Below are 22,092 nucleotides of genomic sequence, written 5' to 3' on the forward strand. Positions count from 1 at the left end.
ATATATATATATATATATATATATATATATATATATATATAGATAGATAGATAACAGAGATTTTCTTAAAACAGAAAATTGGTCATTGCTAATTTAATCCAATATATAAAATACCAATACAAAACTATAATTCTATGATTATTTTGTCTATGAATATCATATTGTAGCAAAAGCTTCCCCCCAAAATGAAATAAGACATTCTATAAGATTATACTATTCAAGCAAAAACACAAAAGAGAGAATGAGAAATGTGAATAAAGCTAGTAAATGTTAAATTAGATGATAAATGTTAACCTTATACTAGCATACATAATTAATACAGATACATTAAAGATAAATGAAGCAATATTTATAATCTTATTCAAAATTTATCTGAAGATGATTATTCTAAAAGTTAAAAAAAGGAAATAATTGAAAATCAATCTAAACCTTTCCAGAGTGAAATTGTAAGAAAATACATTCACTTATAAGTGCTGCTATACTGAGAACCAGAAATTGGGTGGCTCTACACATCAGAATTTCATGTATCTCTTTGTAGTCTCTTTAGTTTATCCTAACTGAAGTTCATTGAGCCTCTTGAATATGTAAATCCATGTCTTTCTTCAAGTCGGGAAATTTTAACCATTATTACTCAAAATAGTCTGTTTATCCTTTCATTTCATCCTCTGGGCCTCCCAAAATGGGTATTTATATACTGCAAGTACTATAGACTCAGATACTTTTAATCTTTTTCTGTATCTTCTCTAACTATATAATATCATTTTGCCAATACGCAAGATTTTTCCTGCTTTCTAATTGGCACTAAAATCTGCTGTTGAAGTCCTTTAAAATTCTTTATTTCAGCTATTATACTTTGCAAATTTAAATTTCTATTTGATTTGCTGTTATACTCTTAGTCACTTTGTTGATATTTTTCATTTATTCATCATTCTTGTGGTTCCATTACTTGTCCATAGTTACATTCAACTCTTTGAACACAATGGATATGAAGTCACCATCTAATGTGGCCTATGTCTGCACATTCTGAGGATCTGTTCCTGACAATTTCTTTCTTGTATCTTCCTACTTCCAAATCCCAGTGACTAGTCCATACTTTCTTATTTTTGTGTAAGCCTTGTCACTCTTTATTTTTTTTAATTTTTATTTTTTAAATGATATTTTGAATAATATAATGTGGTTACTCTGGGAATCAAATTCTTTTCCCTTGCCAATTCTGCTGCTGTTGTTTGTTGAGGACTGCAGTCATATTGATTTAGAGATTTTAACTAAACTATTTTTTATAAGACTTCTATTATCATGCATGATCACAATGGTCTCTATTTTTCTATGTTGGTACTCAGATGGTGACTCGTCAGAATGTTTTTAAACATCTGAAGCCAAAAACAGAAAAAAAGAAAAATTCGTAGAACTATTCTGGTCTTGGGATCTGAGTCAAAGATGGGGGACTTCTTCAATGCTAAGTCAAGCTGCTTCCCATTCTGCCTTAACCTTCAACAACTGCTTTCATGAAGCCCACACAGCTGCCAGCTTTTCCAACAAATTCCTGAACCCCGGAAGGTGTATTTCACTCTAGCTTCCATGATATATGAGATGGCCCTTGGGAGCTATTTTGCCCAAGAAAACTGTATCAACTTGAGTCAACTTTAGTCAGAGAAGAGCTAAAAGGGTTAATTTATCATCATGGCACAATAAGAAAGACTTCAATGAATGTCCCCCAAATATAACACTTTTGTTTGATTTTTTTTCTATGAATGTAGATCAAAAATCACTTTTTAAAAAAATTGACTTAAGGGTAAACAATATTTTCCAATGACAGATTTAGAATTTTCATTTTATTGTCACTAACTTTTCAAAATTTCTAATTGTTTTGACAATTTGTTTCATCTTCCTCAAGTACAATAAAGCCAAACTGTTATCATCATTAACTATTTTATAACTCTCACACATCAGTTAGAGCTCTAATCTCTAGGGTATACAAAGAACTCAAAAAGTTAAACAGCAAAAAAACAAATAACCCAATCAACAAATGGACCAAGGACCTGAACAGACACTTCTCAGAAGAGGATATACAATCAATCAACAAATACACGAAAAAATGCTCACCATTACTAGCAATGAGAGAAATGCAAATTAAAACTTCTCTAAGATACCTTGTCACTCCAGTTAGAATGGCAGCCATTATGAAGAAAAAAAAAAAAAAAACAATAAATGCTGGTGAGGATGTGTGTGTGGTGGGGGAGGCAGACTCATACATTGCTGGTGGGACTGCAAATTGATGCAGTCAATTTGGAAAGCAGTATGGAGATTCCTTGGAAAACTGGGAATGGAACCACCATTTGACCCAGCTATTCCTCTTCTCGGACTACACTCAAAAGACCTAAAAATGGCATACTACAGGGACACAGCCACATCAATGTTCATAGCAGCACAATTCACAATAGCTAGACTGTGAAGCTAACCTAAATGCCCTTCAATGGATGAATGGATAAAAAAAAATTGGCAGTTATACACAATGGAATATTACTGAGCACTAAGAAATAACAAGATCATGGCATTTGCAGGGAAATGGATGGCATTAGAGCAGATTATGCTAAGTGAAATTAGTCAATCCCCAAAAAACAAATGCCGAATTGTCTTCTCTGAGATAAGGGGGGTGACTCAAAATGGGGTAGGGAGGAAGAGCATGAGAAGAAAATTACCTCTAGATAGGGAAGAAAGGTGGGAGGGAAAGGGAGGGAGAAGGGGAATTGCATGGAAGAGGGAAGGAGACCCCCATCATTATACAGAATTCAGGTATGACAATGTGAGGGGAAAAAAAAGGAAGTGGGTCACATTAGATTGGGTAGAGAGAAGTGATGGGAGGGGAGGGGAGGAGAAGTGGGGAATGGAAGGATATCAGAATAAAATAGACATTATTATTGCTGTAGGTATATACGTGACTGCATGACCAATGTAATTCTGCAACCTGTACACTCAGAAAAATGAGAAATTATATACCATCTGATTCAAATGTATGATATGTCAAGATCATTGTACTGTCATGTATAACTAATTAAAAGAAATTTTTAAAAGATACCTAAAAATAAATAAATAAAATTAAAAATTAAAAAACTGCATTTTGTGTATTAACTAAGTAACCAAAAACATATGAGAGAGAATTATTAAAACTAAGGTTAAAACATACTTTTACAGTAATTGGACATAAATTAATCCTGTCCCTCCCTAATACATTCTGATATGAGCTTTCACTTCTGATGAACAGCTGTTTTGCCATTTCCTGTTGAATGTGTCTAGTGATGAACTTTATGCAGAATAAGAGAACTAAAAATGTATTTGAAATTATATTATAAATTGATGTTAAGTTTTCTTTTCACCTAGATGTATCAGAATTCAGAGTATGGCCATGCCAAATAAAACATCAATTGGAGAATTTATTCTTCTGGACTTACAAATGACTTAGAGTTACAAGTTGTAACATTCTCTCTTATCATATTGCACAATACCTGCTATATCACCTATATCCAAGGCAGCTGATTATCCTGCTGATAAATAGAATTCTTGGAGAGGGGGCAAGATTCAGGTGCCCATCAGATAACTCCATTTGTTTGGCCTTAGGATGTGTTGATATTATCTCTTCAAAATAGGTATCACCCAACAAATTTCCAAAGTTGCAATCTGAGCTAGCCCCCAACCATAGTAACTTCCCATTTACAACTCTGGATCAGCCCTACCCTGGGAGTGCATTGATCTAGTCTTTCTAGAAAAAAAAGTTTCAATAGATGATACTTCCCATTCTGTCTTACCTTTCACTGGTGAGCAGGGAAGCTGAAAGCCATTTTAATCAGCTTTGGTCCCAGACCACTTCAGCCTTTGGTCCCAGGACACAAAATGAAGAAATGTTAAGTAACCCCAGCCCTTGTCATCTCCAAGAAAACATGAAAACAAGAGCAGCATGGCATCTATAATGAATATCTTTCCATGTCTATAATTTTAGCCACCTCAGGGTACACATTTCTTTCATTTTTTATTTAGAATTTTTTGGTTATTACCATTGCATTTACAAATTGGCTTATGTAAATGCAAATACATACATTTTTCATTTCTTTTTTAGTTTCGTCTTTTTCTTTTTGTTATCCTTTTGCTATTCTGTTTTGTTTCCTGGTGGCTGATGAGTTTTGTGCTTTTCTTTCTTTTTATTTTACTTTGGTTTGGTTTGTTACACTTTCTTTTCTTTTGTCTCAAATAGTCAAAATCTCTTCTCTCTCTGAATTATATACAAATATAGTTTTTTGTTGTTGTTGTTATTTTACTTTTTCCTTCTTCTCTGTCGCTTTCAGGTAGGTGCTCCCTCTCTTATGCTTTTTCTCATTTCCATTTTTCGTATTCTAAACTCTCTTTACCTTCTTTCCCCACTTTCTTTTCTCTTAACTAACTGTATTTTTACCATCTTTTCAAACTATTTAGTTTATGTAATTTCTGACCCACTATTCATGTTGTTTTTATTATTCGTATTGTGGAGGTTGCTGAAAACTGGTGTTTACATTGGTGCTCTATTTAGTTCCCAAATGTTTGTTGTTCTACCTGCTATTAATTTCTGACCCTGCCATTCCTGTTTTTGTGATTATTAGTGTAGGTCTTAATAGGCAAGCAGTATTTACTCTAATGCTATATATTGTTAACTGCTAACGTTGTAATTGTTTATCTCCCCCTTTTATATGGGACTGGGTATTTGGTTTGATGATAAGTTCACATGGTACACACTCTGCTAAGGAGGTACACTTCAACCCAGTCCAGATACAGTGCTTCTTGCTACACGTAGCACAACACAACCATGTTCAAACATCAGCAATAATTAAACACAAAGAATAAGGGTAACTAATATCCCAAACCAATGAGAAGACCTCAAGTAAGAATGGCTAAAGGGGGACATAGGTTCAACTCATGGAATTTTGTTCTTATACCAACAATAGGAAATCACAGAAAGATTTTGTAAACTATACCTAGCAGGAGCTTCAACCTAATGTTTTTAGAAAATACAGAATTTTGCAGTCTAAAATCCCATGATAGAAGTTCTATTCCATACTACATTGATATATAGAACACAACTCTCCGCCGTAATAGAAGAACCCCACTCTTGTGAGATTTAAAAAGTGGGATCCTCAAGCTGTGAAATAATACATATTAATAAGCACCAAAAAACTAGCAGGGATACTAAACTATGTATATACTGGAAATACATTCAATATTCATAACATAATACGAATACATATTATGTTATGAATATTTTTATGAATAAAAATACAGGGTACTTTTCCAGGAGGAAGATATACCCTAAAAATGCCCTCACATAAAAACGAAAAAGAAAAACATCCTAACAAATGCACAAGTCTTTGGAACCACAAAAAGAATGAAAATAAGAGGTAACTTGACACCTTCTAAAGTTTATACTTCCTTAGTAAGTAACTCCCAACATACTGAATTGGATGAAATACCATATAAATAAATCAAAAGAATGATTATTTAAAAGGTCAATGAATTTCAAGAGAACCAAAAAACAACTAAGGAAATTAGTGAAGTCAATACAGGATATAAATGAGAATTCAACAAAGAGATAAACACTTCAAAAATAATCAAACTAAAATCTTAGAAACAAAAGGCAGAATAAATCAATTAAGCATTCCAGTGAAAGCTTTTCCAATAGAGTAAATCAAGTAGAACACACAATCTTAGAACTAGAAGGGGGCTGGCATTAAATATACAGACTGTATTAAGAAAATAGGTAACCATGAACAGAATATACAAGAACTCACAGACAACATTAACAGACCAAATTTAAAAACTATTGGAATCAAACAGGGATTTGAGATACAGGATTAGTTTATGGATAAACTATTTGGTTAATAGAAATTTTTTGAAACTTTGTCCAGATGAAAGACACATTCAGAACCCCAAATAGAAAAATCAAAATAATTTTCCATGACACCTTGTATAATAAAAATGTTTAACATGTAAAAAAAATTTTAAAGTCTCAAGAGAAAAATATCATGTAACATTTAGGGGTAATTCAATCAGAATTTGATTTCTCCCTCCCTCATCCATGAGGGATTGAACACTGTGCTTCAAAACATAAAAGTTATTAAATAAAATAACTACAAACAAGTAATTAAATAAAATGACTATAAACCAAGATTGTCATATTGAGTAAAGGCTATACTTCAAAATCAAAAGGAAAATTTTTGATTTCTTGAAAACCTTCCAAGATAAGCAAAAAATAAAAGATTACATAAATATTAAGGTAACACTACAGAAACATTTTAAAAGTACACACTAAAGAAGTTAAAAACAAACTCCAGAGCTCAAGAATGTATGAATCTTCTTAGAAGAATAGCTAAGCAATAGCTAAGGATTTTATAAAACTCTTTCTGTAATAACACTAAATATAAAATTATCTCAACTCTCCAATTAAAATTTATAGATTGGCATAATTGATTAAAAAACAAGATCTAACTATATGTTGTTTACAAAAGATTCATCTTATAGGCAAAAATAGCCACAGACTGAAGGTTAAAGGACAGTGTTATGCTTTAGATACCAGGTGTACCCAAAAGCACATGTGTGAGCCACTGAAGATGGTTTTAGAGGTGAAAAGATTGGGTTATGAGAGCCTTAACTCAATCAGTGTATTAATACCCTGATAAAGATTAACTTGGTGGTAACAGTAGGCAGGTATGGTGAAGACGGAGGAGGTGGTCCCTGGGTTATAACTTTCGTTCTTCTTGAGTGAAGCGCGCGCTCTCTCTCTCTCTGCTTACTGGTATGCTGTCCTGAGCCACTTCTCCACCACATTCTTTTGCCCTTGTGCAGCAAGGAATGGAACCAGCTGCTGTCTCTGGCCTAGACCTCTGAAACCATAAGCCCCCAAATAAACTTTTCTTCTTAATTTTTTTTCAGGTCTTTTGGTCACAGCAGAAAAAATATGTCTAAAACAGAAAGAAACATTCAATTCAAATGAAGACACAAATAAAACAGACATCAAACCCCAAATTAATCATAAGAGACAAAGATGGTCACTTTATAAAATGAAAAAATCTAACAATAAGAAATAATGATAGTAAATATTTATGCCCAAAATACTGGTGCACCTAAATAAATAAATAAATATGATTTGATATAATAACTCAGATAAAAGCCAATACAATAATACTGAGAGGTTTTTAATGCCCCTTTCCCACTAATAAATAGGTCAAACAGATATAAAATCAGTAACGAATTCTTTGCCCCTCAATGTTATTAATAAATTAACTAATAGACATCTGCAAAATAGTTCATTCAACAACACCCAAATTTACTTTATTCTCAGCTGTTCATAAAACCTCCTACAAAATAAACTATATATTACACCACAAAGCAAGTCTTAGAAAGTATAAAAAAATCAATAAAATTCCTTGCATTTTACCAGATAACAGTGGAACGAAATTAGAAATCAACAAGAAAAATGACAGAAAGTATATAAAAATAAGGAAATGAGGTGATAAATTTAAAAAGTTTAAAAATAAAAAGAGAACACGCACATGACATATCAAAGTCTCTGAAACACTGTAACAGTGGTTCTATGAGAAAAACTCAGTTGCAATAACTGCCTATATAAAATAAATAAGAAAGGTCCCAAATAAAGAAAATAATAAGTAAATCAATAACCTAATGATGCATATCAAGATCTTAGAAAATCAAGGGCAAAAAATTTCAAAAGCAGTAAAAGAAGGAAAATAATCAGCATCAAAGCTGAAATTAATGAAATAGAGAATAAAAAATACAGGCAAAGGATCAATAAAATGAATAGTTGGTTCTTTGAAAAGACAAACAATATTGATAAGCCCTTAAACAAACTAATAACCCACATTAATTAAAGTAGAGATGTAAAAGGACATACCACCATAGACATTATGGAAATTGAGAGACTAACTAGGGTCTGTATTGTAAACATGTACTTCAATAAATCAGAAAACTGAAAGAAATGGATAAATTTCTATATGCATATGAATTACCAAGAAGATATAAACCAAAAAGATATAAAAAACTAAAAAAAGAACAAGCTATGAGATTGAAGCAGAAATTAAAAAGTCTTCAACAAAGAAAAGCCCATAACCACATAGATTCTCTGGTGAATTTTATCAAGCTTTTAAAGAATAATTAATGCCATTCCTCCTAAAATTGTTTCATGAAATAGAAAGAGGGATGGAACATTTCCAAATTAATTTTAGTTATTACCCTTATACCTAAACTAGATAAGGACACCTCAAAGAAAGAAAATTACAGAATGATATTTTTATGAATATAGATGCAAAAATTCTTAATAAACAGCAAACTGTATTCAACAATCATTAGGAATATTGAATATCACAATCAAGTTAGTTTCATGCCATGGAAGAAAGAATGGTTCAATATATGCAAATCAATGAATGTAATCCACCACATAAACAGAAGTAAATAAAAAGTGTCTTGATTACCTCAATAGATTTTGCAAAAGTCTTCAACAAAATTCAGCACTCATTCATGACAACAAAATTGAAGAAGTTAGAGATAAGGGAAAATTACTTTAACATCATAAGGCTACATAGACAAACTTAAAGCCAAAATCATACTGAATGGGGTAAAACTAAAAACACTTTCTCTAAAATCAGGAATAAGTCAAATGTGTCCACTGTCATTACTCTTATTCTATATAGTATGTGAAATTTCAGCCAGATCAATTAAGCATAAAAAGAAAATGAAAGGGATACAAATAGGAAAAGAAGATATCAAATTTCAAGTTTTGTAGATGATATGATCTGATACTTAGAAGGTACAAAAATCTCTATTAGAAGACTTCTAGAACTAACATACAAATTTAGCAAAGTAACATATTACAAATCAACATTCAAAAATCAATAATGAATTCACTAAAAAAGTAATCAGAAAATAATCCCTTTTTCAATAACTTCAAATAATAAAAATAAAATGCCTATGATTCAGTCTAAGGAACTGAAAGATCTCTACAATGACAATTATAGAATGCTGATGAAAGATATTAAAGACAATATTGGAAGATGAAAAGACTTACTATGTTTATTTATAGACAGGCTTACTAATGCTAAAATGGCCACATTACTGAAAGGGATCTACAGATTCAATGCACTACCCATCAAAATATAATAACATTCTCCCAGAATTACAAAACAACTGTCCCAAAATTTATATGGAAAAATAAAAGACCTACAATAGCCAAAGCAATTGTAAGGAAAAGAGCAATGTTGGAGGCATCACAATCTCTGATTTTAAGTTATAATTCAGAAGTGCAGTAACAAAAGCAGCATGGTATTTTCATTAAAACAGACACATAAACCAATGAAAAAGAAAACACAAAGACAACCCCACATAAATATAGCCATCTGATCCTTGATAAAGGTACCAAAAACATAGGCTGGAGAAAGACAGCCATTTTAACAAATGGTGCCAGGCAAACTGGATATCCATATGCAGATAAATAAAAATCAACTCAAAATGAATCAAAAACCTGAAAGTTTGCAGTTTCTGGAAGAAAATAAGGGAAACCCTCCAACATCAAAGCACTGGCTATAACTTCCTCATTATCTAAAGCTCAGGAAATAATAACAATAATGAAATAATGAAATGGCATCAAGTTAAAAAGCTTCTGCACAGCAAAGAAAATATGAGCATGGGACACCTACACAAAATATGTTCCATCTACTCTCTGACAGTGGAATATCTGTAATATATAAAGAACTCAAAAAGCTAAACATCAAAAACAAAAACAATACAACAACAACAACAAAACACCAATCAACAAATGGCCAAATAAATTAAATAAGAAATTTTCCCCCAAAAGAAACAAATGGTAAGAAATATATGGAAAAAATGCAACAGTTTTAGCAATAAGAGAGCAAACCAAAGCTACACTGAGAATTGATCTCATGCCAGTTAGAATGGCAATCATCACAAATACAAATAATAATAAATGCTGGCAAGATGGTAAGAAGAGAAAAAAATACTTACACACTTACAAATTAGTATACTCACTATGGAGATATGTATGGAGGCTTATAGCAGCCCAGTTCACAATAGCCAAGTTATGGTGCCAGCCTGGGTATCCACCAGTTGATCAAGGAATAAAGAATATGTGGCATACTTACACAATGGAGTTCTATTCAGACACAAAGAATAAAATTATGTCATTTGTAGGAAAATAAATGGAATTTGAGAACATTATGTTAAGTGAGATAAGCTAAATTCAGTCAAGTGTTGTTTTGGTTTGTTTGCTTATTTTCACATATGAAAGCTAGGGAGAAAAAAATGGAAAGAAGAGTGGAAGACCTCATGAAAATGAAAGGGAAACAAACAGAATAAGGGGAAGAGATCAGGGTGATGGATAAGAAAAGGGAGGTAGTGGAGAATAAAATTAATCAGATTATATCATGTGTATGTACAAATACCATAATTATTTCCTTTATTTTATAATTATAGTGGTCCAATAAGAAATTAAGTCAATTTTGAAATAGTTTTTTTTTAAATTTTAAATAGCAAACATTCATGGAGAATCAGTTTACCTAAAAATAATTTTATCTATAAACTATTAAAAATATAAATAGTTCAAAGAGCTGTGCTATCAAAATATTTACAATATTTTATTCTAAACAGTTGATGCATAAACAATTCATTTAAAGAACACATATTCTGTAAGTATTTGTAAAATATAAAATGATGGAAAAATTATTTCCTTAATGATATATCAAAAACTCCATAAGATATAAACATATATAAATCCTACTGTAAGGAGTCAATAGTATTAAAAGATACTAGGACAAGAGGAGAAATACAAAGATATTTGATTATAAAGAAACTTTGAGATATAATATAGCATATTATCTTTTAAATAGGCCAGATGAGAAAAACACCTAAAATACCTCAAAACATATACTATGTAGCATAAATAATCAATGAAAACTAGAAAAAAGTAACACATTTATGAAACTAGCTATATCAAAACCACAAAGAAAATACATATTAAGTGAACAATTGAAATGTTACACAAAAGTAAAACTAATATTCATGTAATGACAACAAAAATGTCACTTCACCCTATGTATGAATTGGTTCAGAGATTTTTTTACTTCAGATACAGTTAAGCAATGCAAAAACTTAAAAAAAAAAAACTGAAGCAAAATTTGCAAGTTGAAATGAGAAGACAGGAGAGATTCAAGATGGTGGGCTAGAGGGAGGCAGCATTTTGTGTTGCTCTGTGACATGGGACTCAAGTAATGAGAATACTGTTTCTCTGCTAGCGGTATTCCTGCTCCCATGCAGGAATCAGGGTCCTGTACCTTTCCAGGACTCCAGTCCTCAGCATCAAAGTAGGTCTGTCAAATACTCACCCAAGCAGGAGTACGGGTACCTGAGCCAGACCATCAGCACCAACACCACCTGCGCAGAACTTTCCGCCACCCACTCGAGCAGAAATGAGGACACCACTCTCACGCAAGACACCTGGCAGCTTTCTATGAGTAGATCTCAGGCAGCCACTCCCACGTGGATTCCCATCTACCAACGTGGGGCTCCCCCAGTTGCCACCATCTTGGGCTCTGCAGTAGCAAAGATAGTCCCCTGGGACAGGGGATGTGGCTCAAGCTGTAGCTCGCTCAAATGGCATGCATGCTGCCTGGGTTCGATCCTCAGCACCACATACAAACAAAGATGTTGTGTCCGCCGAAAACTAAAAAAAAATAAAATAAAAATATATTGAAATTCTCTCTCTCTCTAAAAAAAAAAAAAAAAAAGATAGTTTCCTACATGCAGTAGCCTGCCTGCACCAGAGAACTTGACACAGGCTCTGAAGTCAACAGACAGCCATACATTGCACACTCAGAGCTGCTCTCGGAGCTTATCTTCCAACAACACCATGGCTTGGCTACCCCTGCAACCTGATAACCCACCTCTGAAAGCATGCGCCTCCACCTTTGGTCACCTTCATCACCAACTTCAGTGGGGGCAACTCTCAGTTTGGAACTCTGGCTCGCCAGGTACCCAGCTTATAACTCTCCCCTTTCCCCAGCAGCTGCTACCACTGCACAGTGACACCCTTGTTACCTTCACCATCCTGAGGACAGAGATACCAGCTAACAACAGATGACCCTACCTATTGGATGAGAAGGGAAGCAGGAAAGATACTGATCTCCAACCAAAACAATACCTGTTTCTTCCTTCAAGACTTTTTCCCCCCTCTCTCTCTAAACCAAAGGAATGGGCAATCTATTCAATGAGCAATCTATTCAATGAAATAATATCAGGAAAGTTTCCAAACATGAAGAATGAATTGGAAAACCAAATTCAGGAGGCTTGCAGGACACCAAATGTACAAAATCACAACAGATCCACACTAAGGCACATTATAATGAAAATGTCTAACATACAGAATAAGGAGAGAATATTAAAAGCCATGAGAGAAAGGATTAGATTACATATAGAGGAAAACCAATTAGATTATGTGCAGATTTTTCAACCCAGACTCTGAAAGCTAGAAGATCCTGGAACAACATGTATGAACTTCTGAAAGAAAATGGAAGCCAACCAAGAATCTGTTTTTAAAAAAATTTTAAATTTTTATTTGTTTTAATTAGTTATACATGACAGTAGAATGCATTTATGCACTTTGATATACCATATGTGGTTGGGTAAAATTTCTCATTTTTCTGAGTGTACATGTTTCAGAATCATATTGGTCATGTAATCACATATATACACACAGTAATAATGTTTGTTTCATTCTACTGTCTTTTCTATCCCCACATCCCCTCCTCTCCTCTCCCATTATTTTTCTCTACCTAATCTAAGCTAATGCTATTCTTCCCTAGTGCCCCCACCTTATTGTGAATTAGCATCCACATATTAGAGAAAATATTCAGCCTTTGGTTTTGTTGGATTGGATTATTTTGCTTAGCATGATATTCTCCAACTCCAACCATTTACTGCCAAATGCCATAATTTTACTTTTCTTTAAAGCCAAGTAATATTCCATTGAGTTTGTATACCACATTTTCTATATTTATTTATCTATTGAGGAAGACCTAGTTTGGTTCCATAGTCTGGCTATTTTAAATTGTGCTGCTATAAACATTGATATGGCTGTAGCACTGTAGTATGCTGATTTTAAGAATCTTAAATCCAGAAAAATTAACTTTTAGATTTAATGACAAAATGAAAACCTTCCATGATGAAAAGTTTAAAGAATTTATAACTCAAAAGTCTGTACTACGGAACATCCTTGGCAAAATATTCCATGAAGAGGAATTGAAAAACAATGATGAAAATCAGCAAAGGGAGGTATTACACTAAAGGAAAAACTAATCAAAGGAGAAACCAAGGCAAGTTAAATACCAAAAAATAAACAAAAATATCTGGGAATACAAATCATGTCTCAATAATAACCCTAAATGTTAATGGCATAAACTCACCAATCAAAATACATAGACTGGCAGATTGGATTTAAAAAATGAAGAACAAACAATATGCTACCTCCAAGAGATTCATAGGAAAAGACATCAACAGACTTAAGGTGAAAATTTGGGAAAAAAAGCATACCACTCACATGGTCTGCAGAAAGAAGCAGGGGTTTCCATCCTCATATCAAATAAAGTAGACTTGAAGCCAAAGTTAATCAAAAGGGATAAAGAAGGCTATTTCATACTGCTTAAGAGAACCATTCATCAACAAGACATAACAATAATAAATTTATATGCCCCAAACAATGGAGCATCTACATTCATCAAACAAACTCCTCTCAAGTTCAAGAGTCAAACAGACCACAACACAATAATTCTGGGTGACTTTAACACACTTATTTCCGCAGGGGATAGATTGTTCAAACAAAAGCTGAACAAAGAAACTATAGAATTCAATAATACATCAATAACTTAGAATTCACTAACTTATATAGAATATTTTATCCTTCTATTAATGAATATACTTTCTTCTCAGCAGCACATGGATCCTCCTCTAAATTGGACCATATATTATGCCACAAAGCATCTCTTAGCTCGTACAAAAAAGTAGATATACTATCCTGCATTCTATCAGATCATAATGAAATGAAATTAGAAATCAATGATAAAATTAAACAAAAAAAAGCTCCTCTAACACCTGGAGACTAAGTAATATGCTACTGAATGAACAAGGGTTTGCAAAAGGCAACAAGAAAAAAATTTAAAAAATGCTCTAAGGTGAAAGAGAACACCGATACAATGTATTAAATTCTATGGGACACTATGAAGGCAGTACTAACAGGAAAGTTCATTGCATGGAGTTTATTCATTAAAAGAAGAGAAAGTCAACAAATAAATGATATGACATTATAGCTCAAAGCCCTAGAAAAAGAACAAACCAACACCCAAAGTAACAGAAAACAGGAAATAATTAAAATCAGGGTGGAAATCAATGAACTTGAAACTAAAGAAACAATTTCAAAAATTGACAAAACAAAAAGCTGGTTGTTTGAAAACAATAAATAAAATTGACAAATTCTCAGCCACTAATGAAAAGAAAGAAGGATAAACTCAAATTACAAAAATTTGTGATGAAAAAGAAAATATCATAAGAGACACTATTGAAAAACAGAAGATAATTAGAAACTATTTTGAAGATTTATACTCTAGTAAAACAGAAAAGCTCAAAAGACACTGACAAATTTCTAGAGGTATATGAGCAACCTAAACTGAGACAAGAGGACTTATACAATTTAAACAGATCAATTTAAAGCAAGGAAATTGAAGACTCCATCAATAGCCTACCAACCAGACAGATTTACAGCAGAGTTCTTTGTTGATCACATGATTATCAATAAATATAATTCATCATATCAATAGACTTTAAGGTAAGAATTATATAATTATATCAATTGATGCAAAGAGAGCATTTGAAAAAATATAGCACCATTTGATGTTCAAAACACTAGAAAAACTAGTGCGAGGAGGAACATATCTCAACCTTGTAAAAGCTATCTATGCTGAACCCAAGGCCAACATCATTCTGAATAGAGAAAAATTGGAAGCATTCCCTATAAAACCTGGAACAAGACAGGGATGCTCTCTTTTTGCATGTCTATTCAACATGGTCCTTGAAATTCTAGCCAGAGCAATTAGACAAATGAAAGATATTAAAGAGATCCAAATAGGAAAAGAAGAACTCAAGCTATCATTATTTGCTGACAACATGATTCTATACTTAGAGGATCCAAAAAACTCCACCAGAAAATTTCTACAATTAATTAATGAATTCAGCATTGGAGCAGGATATAAAATCAATACTCATAAATCAAATGCATTTCTATACATCAGTGATGAATTCTCTGAAAGAGAAATTAGAAACTATCTCATTCACAATAGCCTCAAAAACAAGGTACTTGGAAATCAATTTAACAAAAAGAAAAGACCTCTACAATAAAAACTAGAGAACAGCATAGAAAGAAATTGAAGAAGACCTTAGAATATGTAAAGATCCCCCAGGCTCTTGGATAGACAAAATTAATATGGTCAAAATGTTCATACTACCCAAAGTGCTATACAGATTCAATTCAAATTAAAATCCCAGCATCATTCTTTATAGAAATAGAAAAATCAATCATGAAACTTATTTGGAAAAATAAGAGGCCCAGAATAGCCAAAAATCCTTTGCAAGAAGAGTGAAGCAGGAGGCATCACAATACCAGAACTTAAACTATACTAAAAAGGTATAATAAAAAAATGTCATGGTATTGGCACCAAAATAGACATTTAGACCCATGGTACAAAATAGAAAACACAGAAATAAACCCACATAAATACAACTACCTCATACTAGACAAAGGTGCCAAAAACATACATTGGAGAAAAGATAGACTTTTCTACAAATGGTACTATAAAAACTAGAAATCCATATGCAGCAAAATGAAAATAATCCCTATTTATCACCAAGCAAAAAACTCAACTCAAAGTGAATGAAGGACCTAAAAATTAGTCCAGAGACCCTATTCCTAATAGAGGAATAAGTAGACCCAAATCTTCATCACTTCGAACTAGGCCCAAACTGTCTTAACAAGACTTCTAAAGGGCAAGAAATTCATTCAAGAATTAATAAATGGGATGGACTCAAACTAAAAAGTTTCTTCTCAGCCAAAGAAACAATCAATGTGATGAAGAGAGAGCCTACATTTTGGGAGTAAATTTTTTTTTCAACACAGATATCAAATAGAGCACTAATCTCCAGGATATGAAGAACTCCAAAAACTTAACACATACACACACACACACACACACACAAACAACAACAACAAAAAACAAGCAACCCAATCAATAAATGGGCTAAAGAGCTAAACAGACACTTCTCAGAAGAAGATATACAACCAATCAACAAATATATGAAAAAATGTTCAACATCTCTAGTAATTAGAGAAATGCAAATCAAAACTTCAAAACTACTCTAATATTTCATCTCACTTCAGTCAGAATGGCAGTTAACAGGAATGCAGACAACAATAAATGTTAGAGAGGATGTGGAGGAAAAGCACACCTCTAGATTATTTTGCTTTTTTGTGGCATAACATGCTTTTTAAATTTTTTTTTAATCTGATTTTCCTTCCAGTCTTCAGAGTAATGCATGCAACACATGAAAGTGAAAATCAGAAGATATCAGTGTATTTTTCCTGGGCTTCACCTTTCCCCAAGTACCTAGTTTACATTATGCTGAATAATTTCCTCTGTTTTCTCCTGGGACATAGGTCTCATAATCAACCAATTAAAATATGATTGCCCAAATTTATCATTGTACACAGATTCATTAGAGCCCCATTATTTGCCCACAAGATAATTAAGAATTTATTTGCTTCCAATTTTTTTCTTCAAATTATGTGAAACAAAATACATTTAAGGTGCTATTTTTACTTTATTCCTAGGGAAATTTTATGGATTTGGCCCTCTGAGAAATATCAAAATAGTTTATCAAAAATAACTCTGGAATTTTTTTCTTTTATAACACCAGAACTTTCATCTAAAGATATGATATTAAGATGATGCTTGAAATATATCAGGGCTCCAGATGTTAAATGATGTTGGGGAAAGAATAAAAGGAATTATTTTCCTGGGTATTTTGAGATGAAGTATAAAGGACTTTGTGAGGGAATTTGCAGTACTATGGGAAGAGAAAGCAAAACATGTATTTCTCCATGCAGCATTGAACAACTGCATGACTTTTGGTTTAAGCAAATTGAGAATACTATTTTGTACTCAACACTTACTTTTAACCATCAATATTTGGTAATAGGCAAGTAATTTCAACTTATTTTATATTATATTTCGACTTCTATTCATTCTATCCTATTTATTATATAATGTTGTTCACTATGGTGCATTTATTTTTATATCTCTCACAGATCCATATATATATATATATATATGCACATATATTTAGTAGTTAACTTGATAACTAATTGATATATAAAAACATATTAAGTGGTAATGTCTAGCAACTAACTGAAATATGCAGAACATAGCACATCTTCTTTAATATTTGTACATTTATAATTTTTTTGTCAAGAAAAAATACTAATAAAGGTAGTAGTCACTAATTCTCAAGAATTACATTTAGAGCTTTTCCTAGAAAGTTGAGTTGATCAATAATTCCATGATCAAATAAGAATTTTTGTTCCTGGAGAAGATGATGTAAGAAAGGCACAGTACCCCCTATATTTTAGGTAAATAATGAAGCATTTGAAGACTATGTGTATAATAAGTTCATTTTTCAATAATTAATGCAGTAGACACAGAATAAAATACACCAGAGTGATATTAAAAATTAACGATATATGATTGGACTATAAAAGTGAGAAAAATATACACAAACAATTGCAACAACAGCAAAAGTCCCCAGTGCTTCATATTAAAATACAATATCACTTTAAAAACTATATGCAGATGTTCATGCTTCTCTTCTGACCAATATTTTATTGTTTTCCAGGTCAATGTTATCAGTAAAATCTGCCTCAAACCAACCATTGGAAATGAAAAATCGAACATCAGTAACAGACTTCATCCTCCTGGGTCTAACAGATGATCCACAGCTGCAGGTTGTGACTTTCTTCTTTATATTTCTCACCTATGTGCTGAGTGTTACTGGAAATCTAACTATCATCACCCTGACCCTGCTGGATTCCCACCTGAAGACCCCCATGTATTTCTTCCTCAGGAATTTCTCCTTCCTAGAAATTTCATTTACTTCTGTCTGTAACCCTAGGTTTTTGATCAGCATCCTAACTGGGGACAAGTCGATTTCCTACAATGCTTGTGCAGCTCAACTATTTTTCTTTATCTTCCTGGGCTCAACAGAATTTTTCCTCCTGGCCTCTATGTCCTATGATCGCTACGTGGCTATCTGCAAGCCTCTACATTATACAACCATCATGAGCAACAAGATTTGTTACCAGCTCATCATCATCTCTTGGCTGGCTGGTTTCTTGGTCATTTTTCCACCACTGACCATGGGCTTGCAGTTAGATTTCTGTGATTCCAATGTCATTGACCACTTCACCTGTGACTCTGCTCCTTTGCTGCAAATCTCTTGCACAGACACCAGTACTCTAGAGCTCTTGGATTTTGTTTTAGCTTTATTCACTCTCCTGACCACATTGACACTAATAATTCTCTCCTACGCTTACATCCTCAGAACAATTCTAAGAATTCCTTCAGCTCAACAAAGAACAAAGGCCTTTTCAACCTGTTCCTCACACATGATTGTTGTCTCCATCTCATATGGAAGCTGCATCTTCATATATGTGAAAACATCAGCAAAGGAAGGAGTTGCTTTAACAAAAGGAGTGGCTATTCTCTACACCTCTGTGGCTCCTATGCTGAATCCATTTATTTACACTCTAAGGAACCAGCAGGTGAAACAAGCAATTAAAGACATTGTGAGGAAGATATTTGCCTCAAAAATATCAATCTGAACATGATTAATAACTGAGGCAGGTGCATAATTTGGACTTCAAAGTCAAAACATTGCTGTTTAATTATTCTCTGCCTTCTTATCTCTTCTCAAAAAACAACTTTTTATGCCAATTGGTACTAATTTAACATACTATGTATCAAATACTTTATGAATTCATACACATTATTATTATGGAATGATTTGAATATTTTCATATAATACAAAACAAAGGCAGGACTAAAGTCATTTTATATATTAATTTATATACTTCAAGTATATACATGTAAATGATTAATCACTGCACATATTTCTGAAGAAGACATCGATTTTCTTTAGTTATTAATTCATATGTGTGTTTATATAAATATGTGTATAAGCATGTATGTTCTTAAAATGTATGTACCTGTACATGTGTCTGTGTGTTTATATGTATACCCTCTTTTTGCTTTTTTTTTTCTCTTTTAGTAGTGCTAGAGATCTAGGACACCCTGCTTTAAATGGTTGTTGTGGTGGTTTAATTTAATAATATAAAGAGAAAATTTAGACGTAGAGGTTACAGGAAGAATTGGTTTATAAACAAAGAGTATAGGTTAAACAAGATGAAAAAAGAGGATTACTTTTGTACTAAACATTTGGCATTTAACTCACAACTTTCTTGAAATCTATATGATTTAAAAATTGAATGATATTTGTGATCATGATAGAAAAATCAGTAATCGATACAACCATTTTTGCTAGCTTTCACCTCTAAATAAATTCATTATATTGTTATTTAAATTATTTACTTATTACTTATGCTGGCTTTCGCAAGAAAAATTAATATAACTATGACATCATGCTGAGTGTGATGGTGCCTGCCTATAATTCCAGAGGCAGTAGGATCACAAGTTCAAAGCCAGCCTCAGCAATTTAGCATGGTCCTAAGCTACTTAGAGAGAACCTGTCTCAAAATTAAAAAGGCCTGGGGATGTGACTCAGTGAGTCAGCAACCCTGGGTTATATCCCTGTACAAGAAAGAAAAAAAAAAAGGAAAAAAATTAGAAAAAAATACAAGTTTATGAGAGTAGAACTTTTCTAATTAGAGTTATTACTTAAGGAAAAAATAGCATCAAGAAGTCACATTTTTATAAAACATTTCTACCAAAAAAAAAAAAAAAGGCAACATTGAGTTTGGGAATGACAGTCTCTGGAGAATTTTATCTTAGATAGGTCATGATTTAGAAATCTATATCCATGTGGTATGCTAGCTAACATTTTATCTTTTATCAGTTCTCCCACTCTAATTTTGGTAAGGTTTGCTCATCGAATTATGTGATATAATTTTATTTTCCAAATAAGCATTAAAAGTAAAAATTAACTAAGAAAAAAGATTTAGGATATTAAAGGTATAAGAAAGACTTGCAAGATCTAGGAAAATTCTGTTTAGCTCAGGAGCTAGAAAAAGTAATTTGTGTATGCCATTCTTTATTATTTCTAATAATTTATTTTCTTCCTGCTTTTAACTTATCATAACTTCTTTTGTTCATATGTTGTTTGCTCCTTCTATTAAGCAGATAGTTATCTGTCACATAATAAGTAGCAGAAATCCCTGCAGACTTAAATTCACTCATTTAAAAAAAACAGCTCATTACATTCTATTTTTAAATTTATTTTAGCAGCATTATTGACATATGGTTTATGTAACAGTAACTGCACATACTTAAGGCAGAAAATATGATTTGTTCTGACATTTCATAAACATCCATAAAATCGTCACAACGTTGAAGACATTCAAAGTAATACACATGACCTCCAAAAATTTATTCCTGTTTCTACCTTTTTATATTTTTTTAATTTGGGAAGAACACTTAACATCAACATCTACCCTCTTCACAAAATTTTTGTGCAAAATACAGTATTGTTAACCATAGACCCATTGTTATATTGTAGATACCTAAAACTTATCCATCCTATACAATTGAAATTTTATATTCATCAAATAGCAACTGCCCATTTCCCCAACTCCACACACCTGAAAGCTTACATTACTTTCTGCTTCTGAGTTTGACTTTTTTCAGTTCTTCAAAAATGTGAGCCTTGTTTTTTTTTTTTTTTTTTTGTCTTTCTATGACTGGTATGACTGGCTTTTTTCTTATTACAGTGTCTTCCAAGTTCTTGTATGTTGTTGCATATGGCAAAATTTCATTATTAATTAGGGCTGAATAATATCCCAATGTATGTATATAACACATTTTCTTTGTCCACTAATGTATAGAGGGATATTTAAAGGATTGCTTTCATATCATGGATATTGTGAATAATGATGTAATATATACAAGTATTCAAAAGTTCCCACATGATCCTGGTTTCGATTCTTTTGGATTCATATCTAAAAACTGGGTTTTTGTCTCACATGGTAGCTTTATTGTAATTGTTTTGAGGAACAATTATACTGTTCTCTGAAATGGCTGTATCGTTTGACATCCCCATCAACAATGTAAATGAGTCTCAATTTCTCCTCCTTTGGCCAAAACTTGTTACTTTTAGTTTGGGGGTTTGTTGTTTTGCTTTTGTTCATATAATAGCACTCCTAACAGGTGTGATGCCTCACTGTGGTTTTAATTTACACTCCTCTGATAATTAGTGATGTTGAGAACCTTGTACACTTGTATGTATTCTTTTGGAAAATAACTCTTCAGGTCCTTTTCCCACTTTTGTTTTCAGTTGAATTAGTTTTTCAACTGTCACATCTACAGAGTTTCTTATATTTTAGATATTAATCCCTTACCATGTTTATAAGTATTTTTTTCCATTATATGGAATGCCTTTTCATTGTTTTTGTGTGTGTGTGTTTGTTTTTGTTGTTGTTTGTTTTTTGTGAGTGTAGAAGCATGTCAATTTGATGTGCTCCCACTTGTCTGTTAATGTTTTTATCACCTGAGCTTTTGGTGTCATTGTCAAGACCAATGTCAGGAAGCTTTCCACATATATTTCTTCCTGGAGTTTTACTGTCTCCGTTGTTTGTGTGTGTGTGCGTGTGTGTGTGTGTGTTAGTGTGTGTGTCAGTGTTGTCTCAGATCTTATGTTTAGTCTTTAGTTCTTTTTCAGGTT

At 32.6% G+C, this 22,092-nt stretch overlaps 1 protein-coding gene across 1 annotated transcript; it reads left to right on the plus strand.

Annotated features, from left to right (window-relative positions):
* Positions 1–18,040: 18,040 nt before the first annotated feature.
* Positions 18,041–19,021, plus strand: LOC107148771 (olfactory receptor 6C76). The gene has a single exon (XM_015493494.1). The coding sequence runs from the start codon at positions 18,041–18,043 to the stop codon at positions 19,019–19,021; it is 981 nt and encodes a 326-aa protein (XP_015348980.1).
* Positions 19,022–22,092: the final 3,071 nt, after the last annotated feature.

Source organism: Marmota marmota, unplaced genomic scaffold (genome assembly GCF_001458135.2).
Source record: "Marmota marmota marmota unplaced genomic scaffold, marMar, whole genome shotgun sequence".
Taxonomy (NCBI): Eukaryota; Metazoa; Chordata; class Mammalia; order Rodentia; family Sciuridae; genus Marmota; species Marmota marmota.

Excerpts from the sequence above, each read along its gene's own strand:
- LOC107148771 (XM_015493494.1), top strand. The coding sequence starts at position 18,041 with ATGTTATCAGTAAAATCTGCCTCAAACCAACCATTGGAAATGAAAAAT.